This window comes from Tachysurus vachellii, chromosome 22 (assembly GCF_030014155.1).
Source record: "Tachysurus vachellii isolate PV-2020 chromosome 22, HZAU_Pvac_v1, whole genome shotgun sequence".
Taxonomy (NCBI): Eukaryota; Metazoa; Chordata; class Actinopteri; order Siluriformes; family Bagridae; genus Tachysurus; species Tachysurus vachellii.
Window position 1 is genome coordinate 3,475,364 of NC_083481.1, and position 18,909 is coordinate 3,494,272.

The 18,909-nt window shown below is 38.2% G+C and overlaps 3 protein-coding genes across 5 annotated transcripts in view; 2 read left to right on the forward strand and 1 right to left on the reverse strand.

The window, feature by feature from the left end:
* phactr3b (phosphatase and actin regulator 3b) overlaps positions 1-8,543 on the reverse strand; it is a 57,901-nt gene extending 49,358 nt beyond the window's left edge. The window contains exon 1 of the mRNA XM_060857739.1: positions 8,366-8,543. Within this exon, the coding sequence (XP_060713722.1) occupies positions 8,366-8,471 (106 nt within the window). The 5' untranslated portion in view covers positions 8,472-8,543. The remainder of the gene's footprint in view (positions 1-8,365) is intronic.
* A 1,294-nt stretch (positions 8,544-9,837) lies between these two features.
* acot8 (acyl-CoA thioesterase 8) lies at positions 9,838-13,429 on the forward strand. Its single transcript, XM_060858727.1, has 6 exons — positions 9,838-9,995; positions 10,260-10,396; positions 11,410-11,635; positions 11,710-11,867; positions 12,034-12,225; positions 12,597-13,429. The coding sequence occupies exons 1-6, from the start codon at positions 9,862-9,864 to the stop codon at positions 12,710-12,712; spliced, it is 963 nt and encodes a 320-aa protein (XP_060714710.1). The 5' UTR covers positions 9,838-9,861; the 3' UTR covers positions 12,713-13,429.
* Positions 13,430-14,247: 818 nt separating this feature from the next.
* On the forward strand, positions 14,248-18,650 carry srsf6b (serine and arginine rich splicing factor 6b). Of its 3 annotated transcripts, none has more exons than XM_060858728.1 (6): positions 14,248-14,479; positions 15,180-15,340; positions 16,742-16,890; positions 17,009-17,211; positions 17,294-17,371; positions 17,651-18,650. In XM_060858728.1, exons 1-6 carry the CDS (start codon positions 14,373-14,375, stop codon positions 18,045-18,047), a joined length of 1,095 nt encoding a protein of 364 aa, XP_060714711.1. In that variant the 5' UTR covers positions 14,248-14,372; the 3' UTR covers positions 18,048-18,650. The 3 variants fall into 3 exon arrangements, with proteins under 3 accessions (XP_060714711.1, XP_060714713.1, XP_060714712.1); XM_060858730.1 differs by having other exon boundaries at positions 15,180-15,313; XM_060858729.1 differs by having other exon boundaries at positions 14,249-14,479; positions 16,766-16,890.
* The last annotated feature ends 259 nt before the right edge of the window (positions 18,651-18,909 follow it).

Below are 18,909 nucleotides of genomic sequence, written 5' to 3' on the forward strand. Positions count from 1 at the left end.
GCTGCTCTTAGGTTTTTTTTACATCACTTCATATCCTTTTTGTCCACATTATCATGCATCTTTGTTTTGGTGCTGTCTCCATGCCTGTCCTGTGTCTGCTCTGTTAACTAATGTGTTCAGCTGATCTTAGTTAAACTCTCGGTTAGTTTGTCTTCATATACCCGCATGTCCTATTCCTTTGTCCAACTGTGAAGCTTTTTCCCCTTTTTTCTCATAAGACCTCCTGGTTTCTCATTTTGACCCTTTTGTTGTATTCACAAATAAACAAAATTCTATTCTATTCACAAATAAACACTTGCCCATCTCTTGCCAAGTTAGAGATTTAGTAGATTGCTCATTTCCAGAAGGGGTGCAAACAATTATCCTGACTCAGATTTATAATAAGTGTCTAGTCCTTTTCTAGTCCTAGTCCTATTCATCTTACCCTGTGCTCTTCTCAGAATATTACCAATTAATCACCTCTGAATATCCACACAATGGCTAAATATAGTGCTTTGATGAATAAATCATGAATACTAGCTATTAGATTAACTAAAATTAGCCAACTCAGGTTATGATATGAATTATAAAGTGAAGAACAATGGATTCCTGGCTATTAAGAACAATGCGAAGAAATGTATAAGAATCTAATGTAGATTCATTCATTCATTTTCTACCGCTTATACGAACTACCTCGGGTCACGGGGAGCCTGTGCCTCAGGCGTCATCGGGCATCAAAGCAGGATACACACTGGACGGAGTGCCAACCCATCACAGGGCACACACACACTCTCATTCACTCACGCAATCACACACTACGGACAATTTTCCAGAGATGCCAATCAACCTACCATGCATGTCTTTGGACCGGGGGAGGAAACCGGAGTACCCGGAGGAAACCCCCGAGGCACGGTGAGAACATGCAAACTACACACACACAAGGTGGAGGCGGGAATCGAACCCCCAACCCTGGAGGTGTGAGGCGAACGTGCTAACCACTAAGCCACCGTGCCCCCCCCTAATGTAGATTTAAAAACAAAATAAGTAATTCATTTCTTCAGTGATGTCATAGAGATATGCTGATGTCATTTAGGATCAATCTAAATCATGAACTAGCACAGTGATAGAACCAAATGCCTAATTATTTTAAATTAGTTTAAAATGATGTATTAAAAATTTACAAACTACAGACTTGGAAGTAGAGCGTTTGGCTACATTTAAATACACATATATTACCTCAGCGAAATGCGGTAGCTAACTCCTCCAATAGTAGTTTTGTAGTAGTTGTACCATTAGAATGCTTTTTTTAAGTTTTATAAAAACTCATATTCCAATTGAGAGTAACTCAAAAAAATTCAACTTATCTGTACAGAGATCAAAATTCAAGCTAGCTACTAGATAGCTACACGGTAAAACATGGTAGGTTAAATTCTGTTTTTTTTTTTTTTTCTTTAATGCTGATTGTCATTAAAAGATTTTTAGTATTGATCTCATATCCAGAAATGAAACAAAAGCTTAGCTATTCAAATGTTTTAGCTTTTCTTGTTTCCGCATAGCCTACATTGTTGACGGTTTGAACTTTGCATTTGGTCTGACTATTTATATACAAATGCAATTAAATTTATATTACATACTGATATTTATCTGAAGATTAGAAATGTAGATTATCCTCAGCACTAGGATGCAGTTTTGGATATTGTAGCGTTAAAGAGGCAGCCATTTTGGAAAGTTGGAAGTGAGATTCATGACAGAATAGTTGACTTAAAACTTAAATATGTAAACAGTCTGATTATATCTGATATAAAACATTGACTTAAAATGATGGATATAAAAATATGAAGATGGAACATTGTATTTATTTTTTGTTTTTTTTTAACAATATTAGCCGCACAAGCCTGATAACATACTAACTGACCTCTTGCTGTAACGTGTTTGTTTTCTTTTTTCTGCCTTATGGGTTCACAAACATTTGCACTCTCTGCTGTAGGACAATTCATCACAAGGTCTGTAAGGTATAATGTATAATGTTCTATAAGTTCTGTGTATGCTTTCCAGCGATGCTTATATTATGACATCAGTGAGCCTGAGCTTTTTACAAGCACACACTCCATCCCTCTCTCCCACTCCTTCTTCGCCTGTCCGCCTCCTTCTGCTTTTGAGAACGAGGGCTTCCGCTCTGGCCCTCGAGTGCATGTTGAAGAGGTGAGATCAAAGCGTTAGTGTGTGCGCTGCAGGGATGAAAGGTTTCGTTCGGAGCAGAGGGCCAGCACACGTCTCACCTCCTTATGCTTTAAACAGCAGTAAACAGAAAAATGGTGCAGGAGACAAAAACGACTGCCCTGCTTTTTAAGCGTCAACCTGTGTTCTACTGCTGAGGCGAATTTGGCACAGCAAGTTGACCACTTGGATATGATAGAACGTAAGCACTAAATACATTAATGAATGGAAAAATTAAAACACAACTACAAAATACAAAAACACAACAAAAACAAAAATGGCAGCTAAAACATCAGACATCACAATAAAACCAACAGTCATAGAAACAACAACCAAAAAACCAACAACGAAACCAAAATCACCACAGCAAATGTAAACAAAACTAAAAACACATCAAGAAATGCGTGTCAAAAAACAACAAAACACTCAAAAAGTAAACCAAAAACATATTAAAATCTCAACAAAACTCACACACAAAAAAAAAACACACACAAACAAACAAAAAATTACAACACAACCAAAGGCACAACATTAAATGCCAAATTGCAACTGAAATGCCAGACACACAACAAAATCAAAAACAACAACACCCCCCACCACAAACACCAAAACAAATAAAAAAAACTTGTTTTCAGCAGAAACAGAAAACACACCAATAAAAACAAAGACTCACAACAACAACAACAAAAAAGCACACAACAACAAAAAAACTACAAGAAAACCAAAAGCACTGGTTTCAGAAATGCAAGTGTGCATCAAAATTATCATAGACTGCATCATCATCGAGAACAAAACAAAAAACACATCAGGAAAAGCAAGAACACAAAAACGAAGCTGAAACTACAACAAAACAAACACAAATACCACAGCAAAACCAATCAATCTAAAAATGAAACTAAACCAAAAGCATTACAACCAATGTTAAAGTGCAACAACAAAAAGACTCCAACAGAATCAGCAAAATCAAAAAACATTAAATGAAAACGCAACAAAACCAAACACGCCATGACAAATGTCAGTCTGCTAGATGGCAAAAAACAGGGCGAGAGCTTTTTATTTAGTCTTATATTTATGAAGTTTACTAACCAAATGTCATTTTGTCAAGTCTTTACTTGTACATGGATCTCATCTCATGTTGCTGGATTTTATCCACTGAATTGACTGACTGACTATTCCGAAAGAACACGACTGAGCAGGTGAAGGTTACGGAACATGCTCAAGGACTCGACAGGGGCAGTTTGGCAGTGCTGGGATTTGAGCTCACATCTGACTGAAAGACTGAAAAAACAACGATCACGTGATGTTTGATAAACCCCTAGATGTTTTTTTTTCCCACTATTTATGATTTTGCTGTGTTTGGTTTTGTTGTTACATTTTTTTCTTCTATTCTCTTACATTTTTAGTTGATTGTCATGTTTTATAAATAGAAACCAAAAACAAAGCCCCACACCACACATTCACAAATTCCGTCTCGAGTACACCTTTGTATTGAAATGATGCAAGTTCAGCCACAATAAAAGACAGGCTCAGCATTGCCTGAGCAGCTCTGGTGCTGACATACCTACACGTAAAGGAATACACTCACTAGAAGGTTTTAGCGGTCGCTACGCAATGAGGCTACCTTTATAAAACAGTATGTAGAGTGTAAATGTGTCTTTCGGTAGAAAAAACATCGCACAGTGTCTATCTCACTACGTCAATGCATCTAACTGCAATATTGGTGTAGCGTTAAGTGATTAGCTGGTAAACCACACCAAATTTCCCCAGCTGTACAAACACAGAGCTTTTAACACGGTTTAATCACTACATCCGCATGAAATTTCCGGAGCTACACGGAGGACACAGAACAAACGTGAGAATCATCTGCACACACGTTTTCACATTCAAAATGGCATCCCAATGTTTTTAATACATAGATCTAACAAGTTTAAATGGTTTGCAATCATTAAGAATTATAAATACAATATAAATACATATAATATAAATATAAATACAAATAAGACATGAAGGTTTGTGATATTGTAAGCTTAAACATATGGAGATGATTATCATACACTGTTAACAATATGCTTTGTTATTAGTATTGTTTTTGACAAATTTTTTTATATTAAATTAAATATATTTTTAGAAAATAACGCAAAAAAGAATGAATTGTTCTGTTTTCTTTAAGATAATTAGTTTCTCTGGTGTTTTTTGTGGCCAGAATGATTCTATACAACCATTAATTTAATGTTAAGGTCATGAGCTATAAACTTCAGTTCTCTCACCAGCAACTCTTCTTTCTTTCTTTTTTTCTTTCTTTCTTGCTGTCTTTATTTCTTGCTGTCTTTCTCTCTTGTACTGGAGACTCCTTCCATATTTGTTCAGTAAGTATATCCTTAAATAAAAACTGCATTACGTCGATCAATAGACATTTTTAATTTGACTGCGTGGATATGACCTGCGTTAGTTGTTGCTATAGAAACGCTTACGTATTAAAACAAGTGCGTTAATGAAATGAATCAAAATCCTTTTGGCCATTTAGAATCAAGAATTTGACAGCAATGTGGTATTTAAATGTTTTTTCGATTCAGTATCGTTAATGAACAAAGACAATGTGTGATTAAAATGGGATTATTTATATATGTACTCAAAATATATATGTTAATCCTTTTTGGTGTTTGCCCTCTCAATCCTAGTCCAAATAACCTGGTGTATGTCAGTAGCATCCAAACGTGACAAGACAAATCCCTGTGCATGTTGCAGGTACAATAAAATGATCCTGAAACTGATCGTGAACATTTTTAGAATAATAAACCTCACAGCAGGAAAACCTGGGCTTGTTGAAACGCTATATATAGGCAAATGCATGTCTCATATGGGTGATCCATTCCACCTGCATCCTTTTTCATCACCATAGCAACAGCTCCTTACACATGGACCTGCACTATGGAACACAGTTTTCTCAAAAATACATAAAAATCGCTAATTCTTACTTCCACAAGCAGAGTGATCTATATACAGTATATATTTATTTATCGTCAAGAAGGACTTGATGTCGCTTATTACATAACATGAACATCTGTAACGCACATCTGTAATTTATACCTGGTGAGATCACTAAGCATAACATCACCGTGAAATGTCCATTTTCTAATGCACACTCCATGAATCACCCCGTTAGCTCATATAAACACTGACAGCAATAGCAACACAGATGCTCGTTTCTAAACGTGCAGCCCCTGAGTCACAGACAGGGGGAAGCCCAATCTGTCACAAAGTCACCGGTATATATATGCACACACACAGCCTATTATTAAAATACAACGCAATACAAAATATTGCGATAATCATCAGGATCATATTTGTAGAAAAAATCAATCACAGCAAGAAAAAAGGGGCGGAGTTAAGAATTCACCACTTAGAAAGTCTAGAGTGTTGGAATGAAGTGTAAAGATATCTCAAGAAAGTTTCTATTTTAAAGGCATTAAAAGGAGGAGTGTACGCATCACATATCCAGCAGACTTTCATTTGATATACGTCAATTCTACTGATTCTGCTGTAATATGATACGATTTAGATTCTTGAGCAAACGCTTTGATATTTGACCTTTTCAGAATCTGAGGTTGGTCTTCCATTCATTCATGAATAATGATGATGCAGAGCATGATTATTTTAGGTGTCACCTTCCCCATCAGTTTTTACGATTTTCCAAATCGTCCGATCTTTACGCCCTTGAATAAAAGTTGTATACTTGCAATCATAAAAATATCATATCCTACATATATCAATTAAAGGTTCTGTTTCTTTTGCATTATATATACAATTATCTAAAAGTCCAAATATCTGTTTAAAGCCTAAGAATTTTTATTGCTTGTCAAAGCTAAGTATTGTAAAACAGGAAAGTTTAGAGATCTATTAGTTAATCGAGGAATTATGTATTAATGATTATTCAATTGCAGGACAAACAAAGCATGAAAACTCTCTTCAGATTTCCTTCATGACGTCACATTATGTCCTGACTCTTTCTAACAAAGCAGAACTATTAATGATGCAGTAAACTCTTAAAGTTCCCTTGAGTTGCTTGACAATCACAATTTTTAAATAAAAGCAGTTTTTTCCCCCAAAGTTAGGACTTTTTATTAAGCTTTATTAGGTCATCATACTAATCACCATGATGCCATATTATGATCGTCAAATTTTAGTGCCTGAGCTCAGCTCTCATGGTGTTAATAAAAACAGTGACTTTCGCTCGCCATTTGGAGAGAAATTCTGGCCTTAGTATTAGAAGGTTTTATCTTCCATCCATTTTGAAACCACATAACACCTGTCACAAAATTATAATTGTAAATTACATTGCCTCAGGTGCAGAGCTGTGGAGCAGATCGTAGTGTTTCTCTCTCATAGATCCAGGTTTGATCCTGGAATTTCTGTCTGTTTCCCTGTCTTTCAGAGCCCGTGAGGGTTTCTTCAGTTTTCTCTGGTTTCCTCCCACCTTCTAAAAACATTCCAGTATAGCTGCACTGTCTAATCTAAATTGCCCCTAAGTGTGTGTGTGTGTGTGTGTGTGTGTGTGTGTGTGTGTGTGTGCGCGCATGTGTAATATCTCATTCTCCTAAGTTTAAAAGCTTCATGTATCTTTGCCAGAATTTAATCAAAATCAATATTTTAACGTCAATATAATTTTATGCCAAGTCTACAAAAATTGTCACATATCTGTGTGTGTGTGTGTGTGTGTGTGTGTGTGTGTGTTATATGCTTGGAAACCAAGGATATAAATGTGACCAATTTTACCTATACAAATTTGGCACAATCTGCTCCTTTCCTTCCTTCATCCTTCCCTCCTTCATCCTTCCTTCTTTCATCCTGCCTTCCTTCCTTTCTTTCTTTCTTCCTTTCTTTCTTTCTTTCTTTCTTCATTTCTTTCTTTTCCTTCTTATCTATCTTCCTTCCTTCTTTTAAAATCTAACTCCATTTTGAACCATTTGTTACAGGAACCGATATCTGTTTTTCTCCGATATCTGATCTAGAAGTTTTCTTCTACTTCTACATTCATGATGTGAAGTTCTTCACACATCGATGAGAAGGTTTACTAAATCCTACTGTATCTTATTGCATCACTTGGTATCAAACCTGATCAGATTCACTCACTCATTTTCTACCGCTTATCCGAACTACCTCGGGTCACGGGGAGTCTGTGCCTATCTCAGGCGTCATCGGGCATCAAGGCAGGATACACCCTGGATGGAGTGCCAACCCATCACAGGGCACACACACACACACACACACACACACTCTCATTCACTCACACAATCACACACTACGGACAATTTTCCAGAGATGCCAATCAACCTACCATGCATGTCTTTGGACCGGGGGAGGAAACCGGAGCACCCGGAGGAACCCCCCGAGGCACGGGGAGAACATGCAAACTCCACACACACAAGGCGGAGGTGGGAATCGAACCCCCATCCCTGGAGGTGTGAGGCAAACGTGCTAACCACTAAGCCACCGTGCCCACCTGATCAGATTCAGACATTCGTCATAAACCAAACGCTTAGGATTTGAGATTTTTATCGTATCGTATAGAAGCTTGTTATTTATACTCCTGGGTCATTTAAAGCTTTACACTGAAACGTAATTAAGGTCCAAATATGTATTTTAAACCTTTAAAGCTTCAAATGAAAGATACATATTAAAGGTAAATAATGCATATAATATTCAACAGTGTTGCTGTCACTTTGTAGGAAGCTCCAAAAAATCCAAATTGAATCCCAATCATTATCAGTGTTAATTTTTAATGACATTACAGTAGCAGAGCTCAGCTCAGCTCCTCTGAGCTACTCCCCTCTCTACAGTTTAACCCTTCCATGCACTGACATTTCTTACATCTCACACCATCTCGGCTCCTAGACAACACTATATGGGTTTTTTGGTTACTAGTCGCGTGCACCGTGAATCTTTTACCGTGCACGCATCCTGAAAACACACCTTAAATACAGGCAGTGAGGAATACTAAACGCATAGTCTAATCCGTCTGCACGTCATCTCATCAAGCAATAACAGGTCTGTCCGGGATCAGCAGAGTGAAACTGAACAGAGACCCAGGTCGAGACACAGGCACCAAAGAATCATCATCCTCATCATCATCCTCATCATCATCATCATCATCATCGTCGTCGCCACTCACCTGTGCGGTGCGCGAGCTCGGCGCGAGCCTCGGTCAGGACGCTTGGGTCGCTCTGTGATCGGCCCCGCTGCGGCACGCGCTCCTCCGCGCCGTCCGGTGTAGCCATGGAGACAGAGGGATGGAGGAAAGTAAAAAAAAAAAAAATTATATATATATATATTAATATATATATATATAAATAAATATATATATATACAATAATAAAATATTGAGAGGGAAAAACCGTGACGGAGATACGACAGGACCAGGGCGCGGGTCCAAACAGCCAATAGCAGCGGTGGACGTTAATGCAGCTCGACTATGTGTGTGTGTGTGTGTGTGTGTGTGTGTGTGTGTGTGTGTGTGTGTGTGTTTGCTCCTGTTTTTATATCTTGGTGAGGACCGAATGTCCCTACAGTGACATGTTTTGACCTTGGGGACTTTCTTTCTTTCTTTCTTTCTTTCTTTCTTTTTCTTTCTTTCTTTCTTTTTTCTTTCTTTTTCTTTCTTTCTTTCTTTTTCTTTCTTTCTTTCTTTCTTTCTTTCTTTCTTTCTTTCTTTCTTTCTTTCTTTCTTTCTTTCTTCTGTTCTTTCTTTCTTTCTTTCTTTCTTTCTTTCTTTCTTTCTTTCTTTCTTTCTTTCTTTCTTACTTTTTCTTTCTTTCTTTCTTTCTTTCTTTCTTTCTTTCTTTCTTTCTTTCTTTCTTTCTCTTCTATTTTCTGTACTGCAGCTTTTATTTAAAATGTAAATAAAATTAATTAATTACTTACTTAATAAAAGAGCCAAAAGTTTATTTTGGTTACTGTTAGTTTAAAACGATAGTTAATTGCATTAAATAATTCTGTCAATAATTATATATATATATATATATATATATATATATATATATATATATATATATATATATATATATATATATATATATATATATGTGAGATAATTAATTTAATATATTTTCCTTCTTATTTCCTTCTTTCGTTTTTTTTTCATTTTATATTACAATATGATATTTTAGTGATTGAATTTAACATTGAAAATGGTATCTATTGATATCTATTCTGATTTTTTTATATATAATATATATATTTTTATATTTTATATATATTTTATATATTTGACATTGATTTCTAGTGCATTTGTAATTATTAAAAAAATAAATATTTAAACAAGTGTAAAATGAATCACTTTCTAATTCTCAGAATATTTTGTCCGCGTCTAATAAACCAGGTAATTATAAGAAAGCCTATAATAAACAATTAGTATGGTTTTATTACTTATCATCCATGCACAGACTAAGAAATCAACATTTATGGCGCATTATACGTGGTATTTATACATTAATGACGATTTATTTAGTGAAATGGATCTGTTTAACAAGTTGTTTTTTTTATTTTCCTTTCATTTTCACAGAGCTGCGCTGCCCTCGTGCGGTCTTATTATAACAACGCAAGGAAACCAATCAGAATTCAGGCTCGATGGTCACATGACCCTCTTCTTCTCCACCCTTTCAATCCAACATGGCGGAAACTGGTGCAGACTCTCTGAAAGTGACAGATGACTTTTCTTTAAGTTATACTGGATCTCCGGACCTCAGGAGCGTCCTGGTGACAAGCGTTCTGAATTTAGAGAAGCTTGACACCGACCTTTACAGGTAACGTATAAATAATAAACAATTATAAACAAGTAAATAACATATTTATGATTGTTTTCTTATCAAAGAGCTTCCTGTGTCACAGGTTCACAATCTGGTCCTGTTCATTAAAGTGCACATGTGTGTGTTACAGCATTGAACACTTAACAACACTAAAATGTACAGAACAGGAGGACTCCAGGACCAGGGATGGGAATTATATTGTCTTATATTAACCTCTTTAACCTCTAATATTAAATGTGTGTCATGTTTGTATTTGGACAGAGGGAAGCATCACTGGGTTCCTCGGACTCGGCGCCTGTTTGGTGGTCAGATTGTGGGTCAGGCTTTGGTAGCTGCTGCCAAATCTGTCAGTGATGAGTTGTATGCCCATTCACTGCACTGTTACTTTGTTAGAGCAGGTAAAAACAAAAAAATATACTTACTTACAATACAAAATTTTTTTTAGATACAACTTGCGATGCATGCGGTAGCCTAGTGGTTAAAGTGTTGGGCTACCAGTCGGAAGGTTGTGAGTTTGATCCCAGGTCCACCGAGGCAGTTTAAGTGCTGGTTCGGAGCCAGAGCCTAATTTAAAATCAGTTCTTTCTTTTTCGACACCCAAAGCACCGGCTCTGAACCAGGAAAAGTGGTTCTTAAGTTCACCAAAACGTTGCTGGTCTAGACTTAAGAACCACTTGGGTCAGGGGCTGGGGCGTGGTTACTGTGACCAACAAGACAAAAGAGAACATCGTTAGTACTTTTTATAAATCATTTTAGGTAAGATATTTTGTAGGTTCGCGAAGTCATGAGCATTATCAGTAAACCCCCAATTGCTCAGTTGTATAAAAATTAAATAATGTAAGTCGCTCTGGATAAGGGCATCTGCCAAATGCTGGAAATGTAAATGTAAACACCGTTAGCCGTGGCATAAGGGATCCTGATATTTTTGCATATTTCTCTTCTCAAAATGGATCAAACCAAGCAATGCCAGGCTGAATAAATACTGACCAACATCCTAGCTGATTAAACGCATCTGAAACATGACACTACCGCCACAACGCTTCACAGTGGGGATGGTGTTCCGCTTAATTTCTAAACATGGTGCTGTGTATCAAGGCTAAAACAAACCTAAATTTGGTCTGAAGAGACCAACGCATGTATTTGTGAGATATTTGTATAGATTAAAGATGTATAATTCCAGTTCAGTCTATTTTTTGTCTCAGGTTGTAGCATTAGACAGTCTGAGGAAGACAAGAATGAACTTATACTTAACATTGTGTTTGAGTATACGTGTGAGATTGTGAGTGAGGTGGTTGGTGGTCGCTTGTAAGTTCTTCTTTTATGTATAATGCAAACAAACTCTATGAAAACTACACTTACAGTATATAGAAAGTGCTGCATACCTTTTACCCATATGTCGCTCATGCTATAGGAGACCCCAAGGTTCCGGTGCTTTACCAGGTAGAACGGACTCGAGATGGTCGCAGTTTCTGTGTGCGATCGGTGAAAGCAGTCCAGCACGGTCAGCCCATACTGATATGTCAGGCGTCCTTTCACAAGCTGCAGCCCAGTCCACTAGAGCACCAGTTCACCATGCCCAGCGTCCCCCCACCTGACGCTCTGCTCACAGTGGAGGAACTCATCCAGCATTACCTCAGGTAGGAATCACCAAGAGACGTACGTTACGACATTGGCTGCTTAAATCAACTTGTTCATCTGTCTGGTTTTGCAGCGACCCGAATTTGGCTGATAACGCTAAACAGGGGCTGAATAAGATCCTTGCAGATGAGGTACCCATTGAGGTGAAGATAGTTAATCCTCCTGATTTTTATAGACGTCTCCCCATGGAGCCAAAAAAACTATTCTGGGTACGATCAAAAGGACACATGGGTAAGTCTGATGAAGAAGTCACTCTCTCAGTTTTTCAGGATTATTTAAAAATCACATCCAGTTTCTTCACACGACACACAGAATGAATACAAATAAAGTATAATTACTTGTATTAAAACAATAATTATATTGAAGTGTAATATTTTTTTTGTTGTTGTGTTTTTAGGAGAGGCAGACATGAAACTGCACTGCTGTGTCGCTGCGTATGTGTCCGATTACTCATTTCTCGGTACCACCATGCTGCCATTCCCCCAATACAGATCCCAGTTTTTAGCCTCTCTCGATCACACCATGTGGTTCCACAACAAATTCAGAGCAGATCAGTGGATGCTGTATGAATGTGAAAGTCCATGGGCAGGTCTGTAGTCATTTGAGATTATGAATTTATATCATGTAAATGACACAAAAAAAGAACAACAAGCTCCTTCAATGACTGACATATTAAAGGCTCTCAGTGGTGCTGTGTTTGTAAAGTGAACACCGTGAAATGATTTATTTCTCTCTGTGTGTCAAGTTCATTTAAGAGAACATTAACATTAACTAGCGATATCATGGTGACCGAGAGTGTTCAAGTCTGCGTTTCTGATTGCTGAAGAAGAAACCAGCACAATGTTCATGTGTGTGGTTTGTTATACTAAGAATGTGAATATCAAGTTAAGATATCCTATGGGGTAGCTTGCGGTATAAACTAACATATTATTCATTCTATTTTTTTTTTTCTTTCTCCAGGAGGCAGCAGAGGCTTGGTTCAAGGCCGCTTGTGGAGACAAGACGGCGTTCTGGCAGCTTCCTGTGCACAAGAGGGAGTGTTACGAGTGAAAGATATGACACAGAGTAAACTTTAGATCCGTTTTCATGCAGCACGTGTAATTCCTGTGGCTCTTTAAGTGCATCCTTCTAGACTGATCGTGTGCTTGCAGTGATTAATAGTAATTAACATAGATTTACACAATCACAATAAGACCTAAAGACGGCCAGCGACGGACCGTTCACAGAACAGTCAGTGAGAACATCGAGTCATTGTGTTATCGGTTTGCTTAGTGAGAACTGGGTGTGGTGTCTTCTGTGACACTGAAATTGTTTCAGCAGCAGACTTTCTACTATAGAACAAAAGTATTTGAAATGAATGTGTGTAATGGTCAAGCTTGTGAAAATAAACCACACAGAAGAAATAATCTGGGATAGATAAAGATAAGAGATTATTTTCATGAAATTTTCAATCAAGCAACAAAGATAAATACTGATAATAACAGAATTTGGACATTAATTAAGCTTTATACTGCAGTCATATTGAATACTTCTGATTGGTCAGAAGGTGTTGATTAGTTTTCCATTCCTCCCTCCAAATCACGGCTCTTTGTTATTGCTTCTATAGTAACAGATTACAATGTGATTTGTATAACATGTATAATTATGAAATGGTTACGATTTCTGTGAGGAGACAGTTAACAATTGTTGGTGACTTTCCAGTGTCAGAGCTTTATAACGGCCAGGGGGTACTTCCGTAGTCTTCCGGCACTTGATCAATGAGTTTAATGTTTTTCATTATAATGACAGGCCAGTTTTTGTCTTGTAGAGAGGAAAATATGTGAGGCCCGTAAGGTAATAACTGTTTATAGCACTATTGACAACGGGAACATGTTTTGTAACATGGCGTTAATCAAAAATGTGCATTGTTGGTTCTTTTCCATAACAGCACATCCCAGTGTGCTTTATTCCTTATTTATGGAAAATGTTCATGGTTGATTGCTAAGCTGCTACGGTCCAACATAATATAAAACACAGATTGATGCACAATAAGATGCATCTTTTTCCTTTGTACTAAAGTATGTGAATCTAACTGTTAACGTGTACAAATCATATGTACAAATGTAACATGAGAGCATTGTTGATTTTTTTATGCGTGTTTGGATAACGTCTTTGCAGTTTATAATTGAATAAAATAATATTTAATTTCTAGAACAAGTATCTCTGGTTCACATTCTAAAGCTTTGGTTTGTTCTGCGTACAAACGACTGAATCATACAGCATTCGAATATATACTTTGTCCACGCAATCGATCTTTTTTTCTTCTTCTTCTTCTTTTCAGGGGTCTTTCCGCAGCGAATGATCGATCTTATCATTCCAATCGATCTTATTCGTTATCTGTAATAAAATTCATTATCTGTAATAAAAATGATCAATAATTATTGTATTTATTTTAGATGATCGTTCGTTTGTTTGTTTGTTTAATTATTTCATTTGAAAAATAATTGTTAAAATTTTGGCTCTACATTTTTCAACTTTAAAAAATAAAATAAAAATTTAAACCGGTTATGGCTTCGTCGTTTTACGTTAGCGTGACGTCACCGTCTCTATAAATAGTTCACGGAGGCGGACCGTTAATCTTCACTTATCCTGGTGGTGGTTAGTGAACGTTGTTTTAGTGACGGATCGTGAAGGAAAGGTGTTTTTTTAGACGAAGGTTTTTTTTTGTGTGGTTTCAGCCTAAGAGTAAAGTGTAACATGCCTCGTGTTTACGTAGGCAGGCTGAGTTATCATGTCCGCGAAAAGGACATCCAGAGGTTTTTCAGCGGTTATGGGAAGCTGTTGGAGATTGATCTGAAGAACGGGTGAGTTTCAGCAGCTAACGTGACTAAATAACCAGCCGCCATGTCGTGTGCAGTAACCGCGTTTAGTCTAAAATGTGCAATTAACCCAATTCTAACCATTTATAAGTCTGTTCGACTAGAATCTCGTCGAATATTCGAGAAAGTCTGTCGGTTGGTTTGTGAAACTTGTGCCGCGTGGCCAAAATGGCGGACTAACTGAAAAACAATAACGTCGGTTATTTTTGTTCGATGATCTTTCGGCATGTTTTATTATTATTGTGTTGTTTTTTTTAGTACCTTCACGCTCGAATTCGCTTTTATGTGTGACGTTTTCTTGATGTACAAAAAAAGCTTATTAAATTCTTTCGTCGCGTCAGAATTTGTTTTTTTCTGCACACGCGCGCGCGCTGAGGCCCGATGTTAGCATGTAGCTAATCCTGTAAATGTACATTGTGTCGGTTAATGTGCGCGCGCGTGATGTTGTTGTTTTCGCGTTAACGTAAGACGGATTGGATTAGAAGTCATTTCAGTGCACAAATGTAAAAGAGTGAAGACAAAACTGTACCGAATTTTTGTTATTAAAGCAAAAATCTCTCTCTCTCTCTCTCTCTCTCTCTCTCTCTCGACTTAAGTCTTGAACCAGTGAGGGAACTGTAACAGAAAGAGAGGAAGAAGTGTAGAACTAAGCACTAAATGTTTACCACTTGTTTTTGCATTGCAGGTACGGGTTTGTAGAGTTTGAGGACACACGTGACGCCGATGACGCTGTGTACGAACTGAATGGCAAGGAGCTGTGTGGTGAACGTGTGGTTGTGGAACACGCCAGGGGGCCACGTCGGGACCGCGACGGATATGGTGGGGGTTATTGGGGTTCTGGGCGCAGTAAGTCCAGTCTCATAAAGATAATATGATAAACTATCTATTCCTAGGTGTCATGGAAGGGACGGTGAAATGCAAGCCCTCACTTCTCTCAGTTTCAGTAGTTGTCCAGCTGTTCTTCAGTCTTGGAGAGGAATTGCGCTGCTGACGTTTCTTTCTGGTGCACACAGCAAAACCAGGCCAGAGATGACAGCGGGATGGTTTTAAGTTTCTAACAATTGGCCTATTCAGTTTAAAATGTGTTTTTTGTTTAATTGTGCAGCTGGGATTCATTAGGAAAGGATAAGACTTTTGCAAGTCTTTCGCAAAAATGGCTAGTTTTAAATTAGATTTGGCAATGCAACCATGTTTACATGTCGGGTGACTGGCATCGCCTATGGAAGAAGGTTGGGTTTTTCACGTGCATCTGCAAAAAAAACTAATAAAAAAGAATGCCTCACTGACATGTAAACACAGGTTGTGCCGTGTGATCATGCTGTGTGTGTGCGTTTGAAATCAACATTAACAAGTCCTTGATGTTTCAATTTGAAAGAGTCCAGTGCGGGCTGAGGTCCGAGTCCATTGAGGCTAAGATGACTGCCTGTCCCGTTTGGCCTTGGCTTTCACCTTACAATGTGTGTGTGACCTTTGCCCTTTGACCCTTGGCTGACCTAACCGGAAGCCATGATGACAGCAGCCTTTTGCCAATAGACCAGGGTGATGGTGAGGAAACCCATTGGTTTTTATGTATGACGAAATATTGGAGAGATTTTTATGGGTAAAAAAAAATGTAGCGGTCATCTAGACTAAAGTGAAAAGCAGTGGGCTTCCGTTGCTCCTTGCGGTCAATATGAAAGGTAATGCTTGTCCTAGTTGTGGTTATTTTACGTTTTGGAGAGGGTAGTGTCAAGACAAATATAAAGACCTGGAACCCAGGAGGATACCTACGGCCTTTGTTATGAACTTTATTGTTGTAGTTCAAATGTAAATCCATGGCTTAACTTTACTGTAATTAAAGTTTACTATTTATACTTATAAACTACTATATACTAGTCATGCTATGTAAAGTCTTTATTGTTTATTCTTCATACTCTCAGGTCTTGTAGGTCACTTCATGGGTTCCACATAAGAGCATCAGTAATTTTCAGGCTGTTGTTTGAATATAAAAAAATCTAAACTAATTTAATATTCTCTTCTGCCGTCTTTCTTTTTCTTTTCTTTTTTTTTTTTTTTTTTTTTTTTAAACAATCTCTTCAGAAATATCTGTGCTGAGGTAAACTGCATCAAGGGGTATTTGATTCTTCCTGAAAGACAGAAAGTTCAGACTTTTTTAATTTCAGTTGTTCAGTGAGAGATTTGTCCTAAATCGGGCCATTCTTGCTGTTCTCCCTTTTCTTACCGCTCCTTTTCACTTTGTGTCTGAAGGTGGTGGTGGTGGTGGTGGTGGTGGTGGTAGTAGTGGTTACAGCAGCCGAAGCCGCTCCGGCAGAGACAAATACGGACCTCCTGTCCGCACTGAGTATCGGCTCATCGTGGAAAACCTGTCCAGTCGATGCAGCTGGCAGGACCTCAAGGTGGGCAAAGCAATTATAGATTTGTGCTCCTTGCAACCATAAGTTGTCATTTTCTGTCGCTTTCTGTGGTCATTTATTAAAGACTGATTATTGTTTTTTCTTTTGTCCAACTGTTCAGGACTTCATGCGACAGGCTGGTGAGGTGACCTATGCTGATGCCCACAAGGAACGGACAAATGAAGGTGTGATCGAGTTCCGCAGCTATTCTGATATGAAGAGGGCCCTTGACAAGCTGGACGGCACCGACATCAATGGAAGGAAAATTCGCCTGGTGGAGGATAAACCCAAACGGCGACGATCGTACTCTGGCAGCAGGTCTAGGTGGGTTCAGCTGGCTAGTACAGTTGACTTGGAGATTTCTTTAAATTAACCTTCTAATAATGAATACTGCTCTGTTTCCAAGGTCCCGCAGCAGACGTCGCTCTCGCAGCAGAAGCCGTAGGAGCAGGAGCTCACGAAGCCGCTCAAGGTCTCGCTCTCGGTGAGTTTTACCATACAAGTTAGTTCTTTTGAGGAATACAAGAGCAGGATGGTATAATGTATTTTAAAATAGTTAAATGACTAGAGCTAGCTGTCTAGGAGACTCTGCTTGGCTAGTGCTTAATTGCTGGCTTTTTTTTTTTTTTTTTAAATCTTTAAGGAAGAGTATTTAATAAAAGTACTTGATGCAAGTATGGATGAGGATGGGAAATGGTTCTCTACTAGGTAAATGTCATTGTTCCAAATACAGTATAACGAAGCGCCTTTTGTCTACCAACAGATCCCGCTCCCGCAGCAAGCGCCGCTCCCACTCTAGGTCCAAGAGAAAGTCCCGCTCCAAGTCTCCAGCTAAATCCCGTTCCAAGAAGTCCCGCTCTCGTTCTCGCTCCCGCAAGTCCCACAGCCGCTCGGCGAGTCGGAAGTCACGCTCCAAGAGCCATTCAAAGCCCCGGTCCGAGCGTGGCTCTCGCAGTCGTTCCAAGGAGAAGTCAGTGAGCAAGAAATCGCGCAGCCGCTCGGCCTCACCAATGGAGAACGGAGACAAAAAATCAGTCTCGCGTTCCCCTTCTCCACAGGAGGATCGTCACCGTTCCAAATCACCCTTGAAGCGTTCTCCGTCTCGTTCTCCTTCTCGGTCCAAATCTCGCTCGCGCTCTAGGTCTGCCTCACAAGACTGAGGCTGAGATCCTTTTTTTTTTTGTAGCTCTGAAAGGCAGCACTTGATACAAGGGTGCGTCACATTTAAATCCGATCGTACATGTTTGTGATATTGCATGAGAACTAAAGGGCTGAACTGTAAATATCAAATGGGGTACCAGATTTGTAAATGAATCCTCAGTAGATTTGTGATTTGCTACATGCGTATTGGTGTACAGGAGTTTGGGTCCCCCCCCCTTCAATTTTTTAGATGCTTTGCCTGTACTGCAGCTATTCAATCAGCTGTCATACTGACTGGAAAAACTTCATACCCAATTTAAAAAAAAAAAAAATAATTAAAAGGCTTGCATTGCTTCTTAGCTAAAGTTTGATTTTGACTCAAGCAGTTTTTTGTTTTTGTTTTTTTGCCTGCTTACATGTTTGTGAAATTGTGTGGTTTAGCCTTAGTAATTTGTGATTTGCTACACATGTATTGCTGTACAGAAGTGTTTTTTGGTTGGGTTTTGTTTTTGTTTTTTTTGGATGATACTTTAAATCGTAGAGGTCCCATGCTGTTCTCAGTTTTAAACTGGTGTATTGGGTATTCTGCGATATTTTAGTTAAATAAACATGTTTTGATTTTTCTTGTGTGCAAACTGTGTGGGTTTTTTCCATTCTAGTGATTTTTGTGGATTGTCGTTCATATTTTAAATTACAATGATTTCATAGTTGCCAAGTTAAATAAAATGTTGGATGGGGTTAGTCACGTAATCGAACGTCTCTAAAGATGTAATTGGACCTTTTTTTTAATAGGTATAAATACAGTTTAAGTGATGTTTGTGTTCCAGGAACCACTGCTCAATATTTTCAGGATCACTTGACTATTCAGATAAGTGTAGTAAT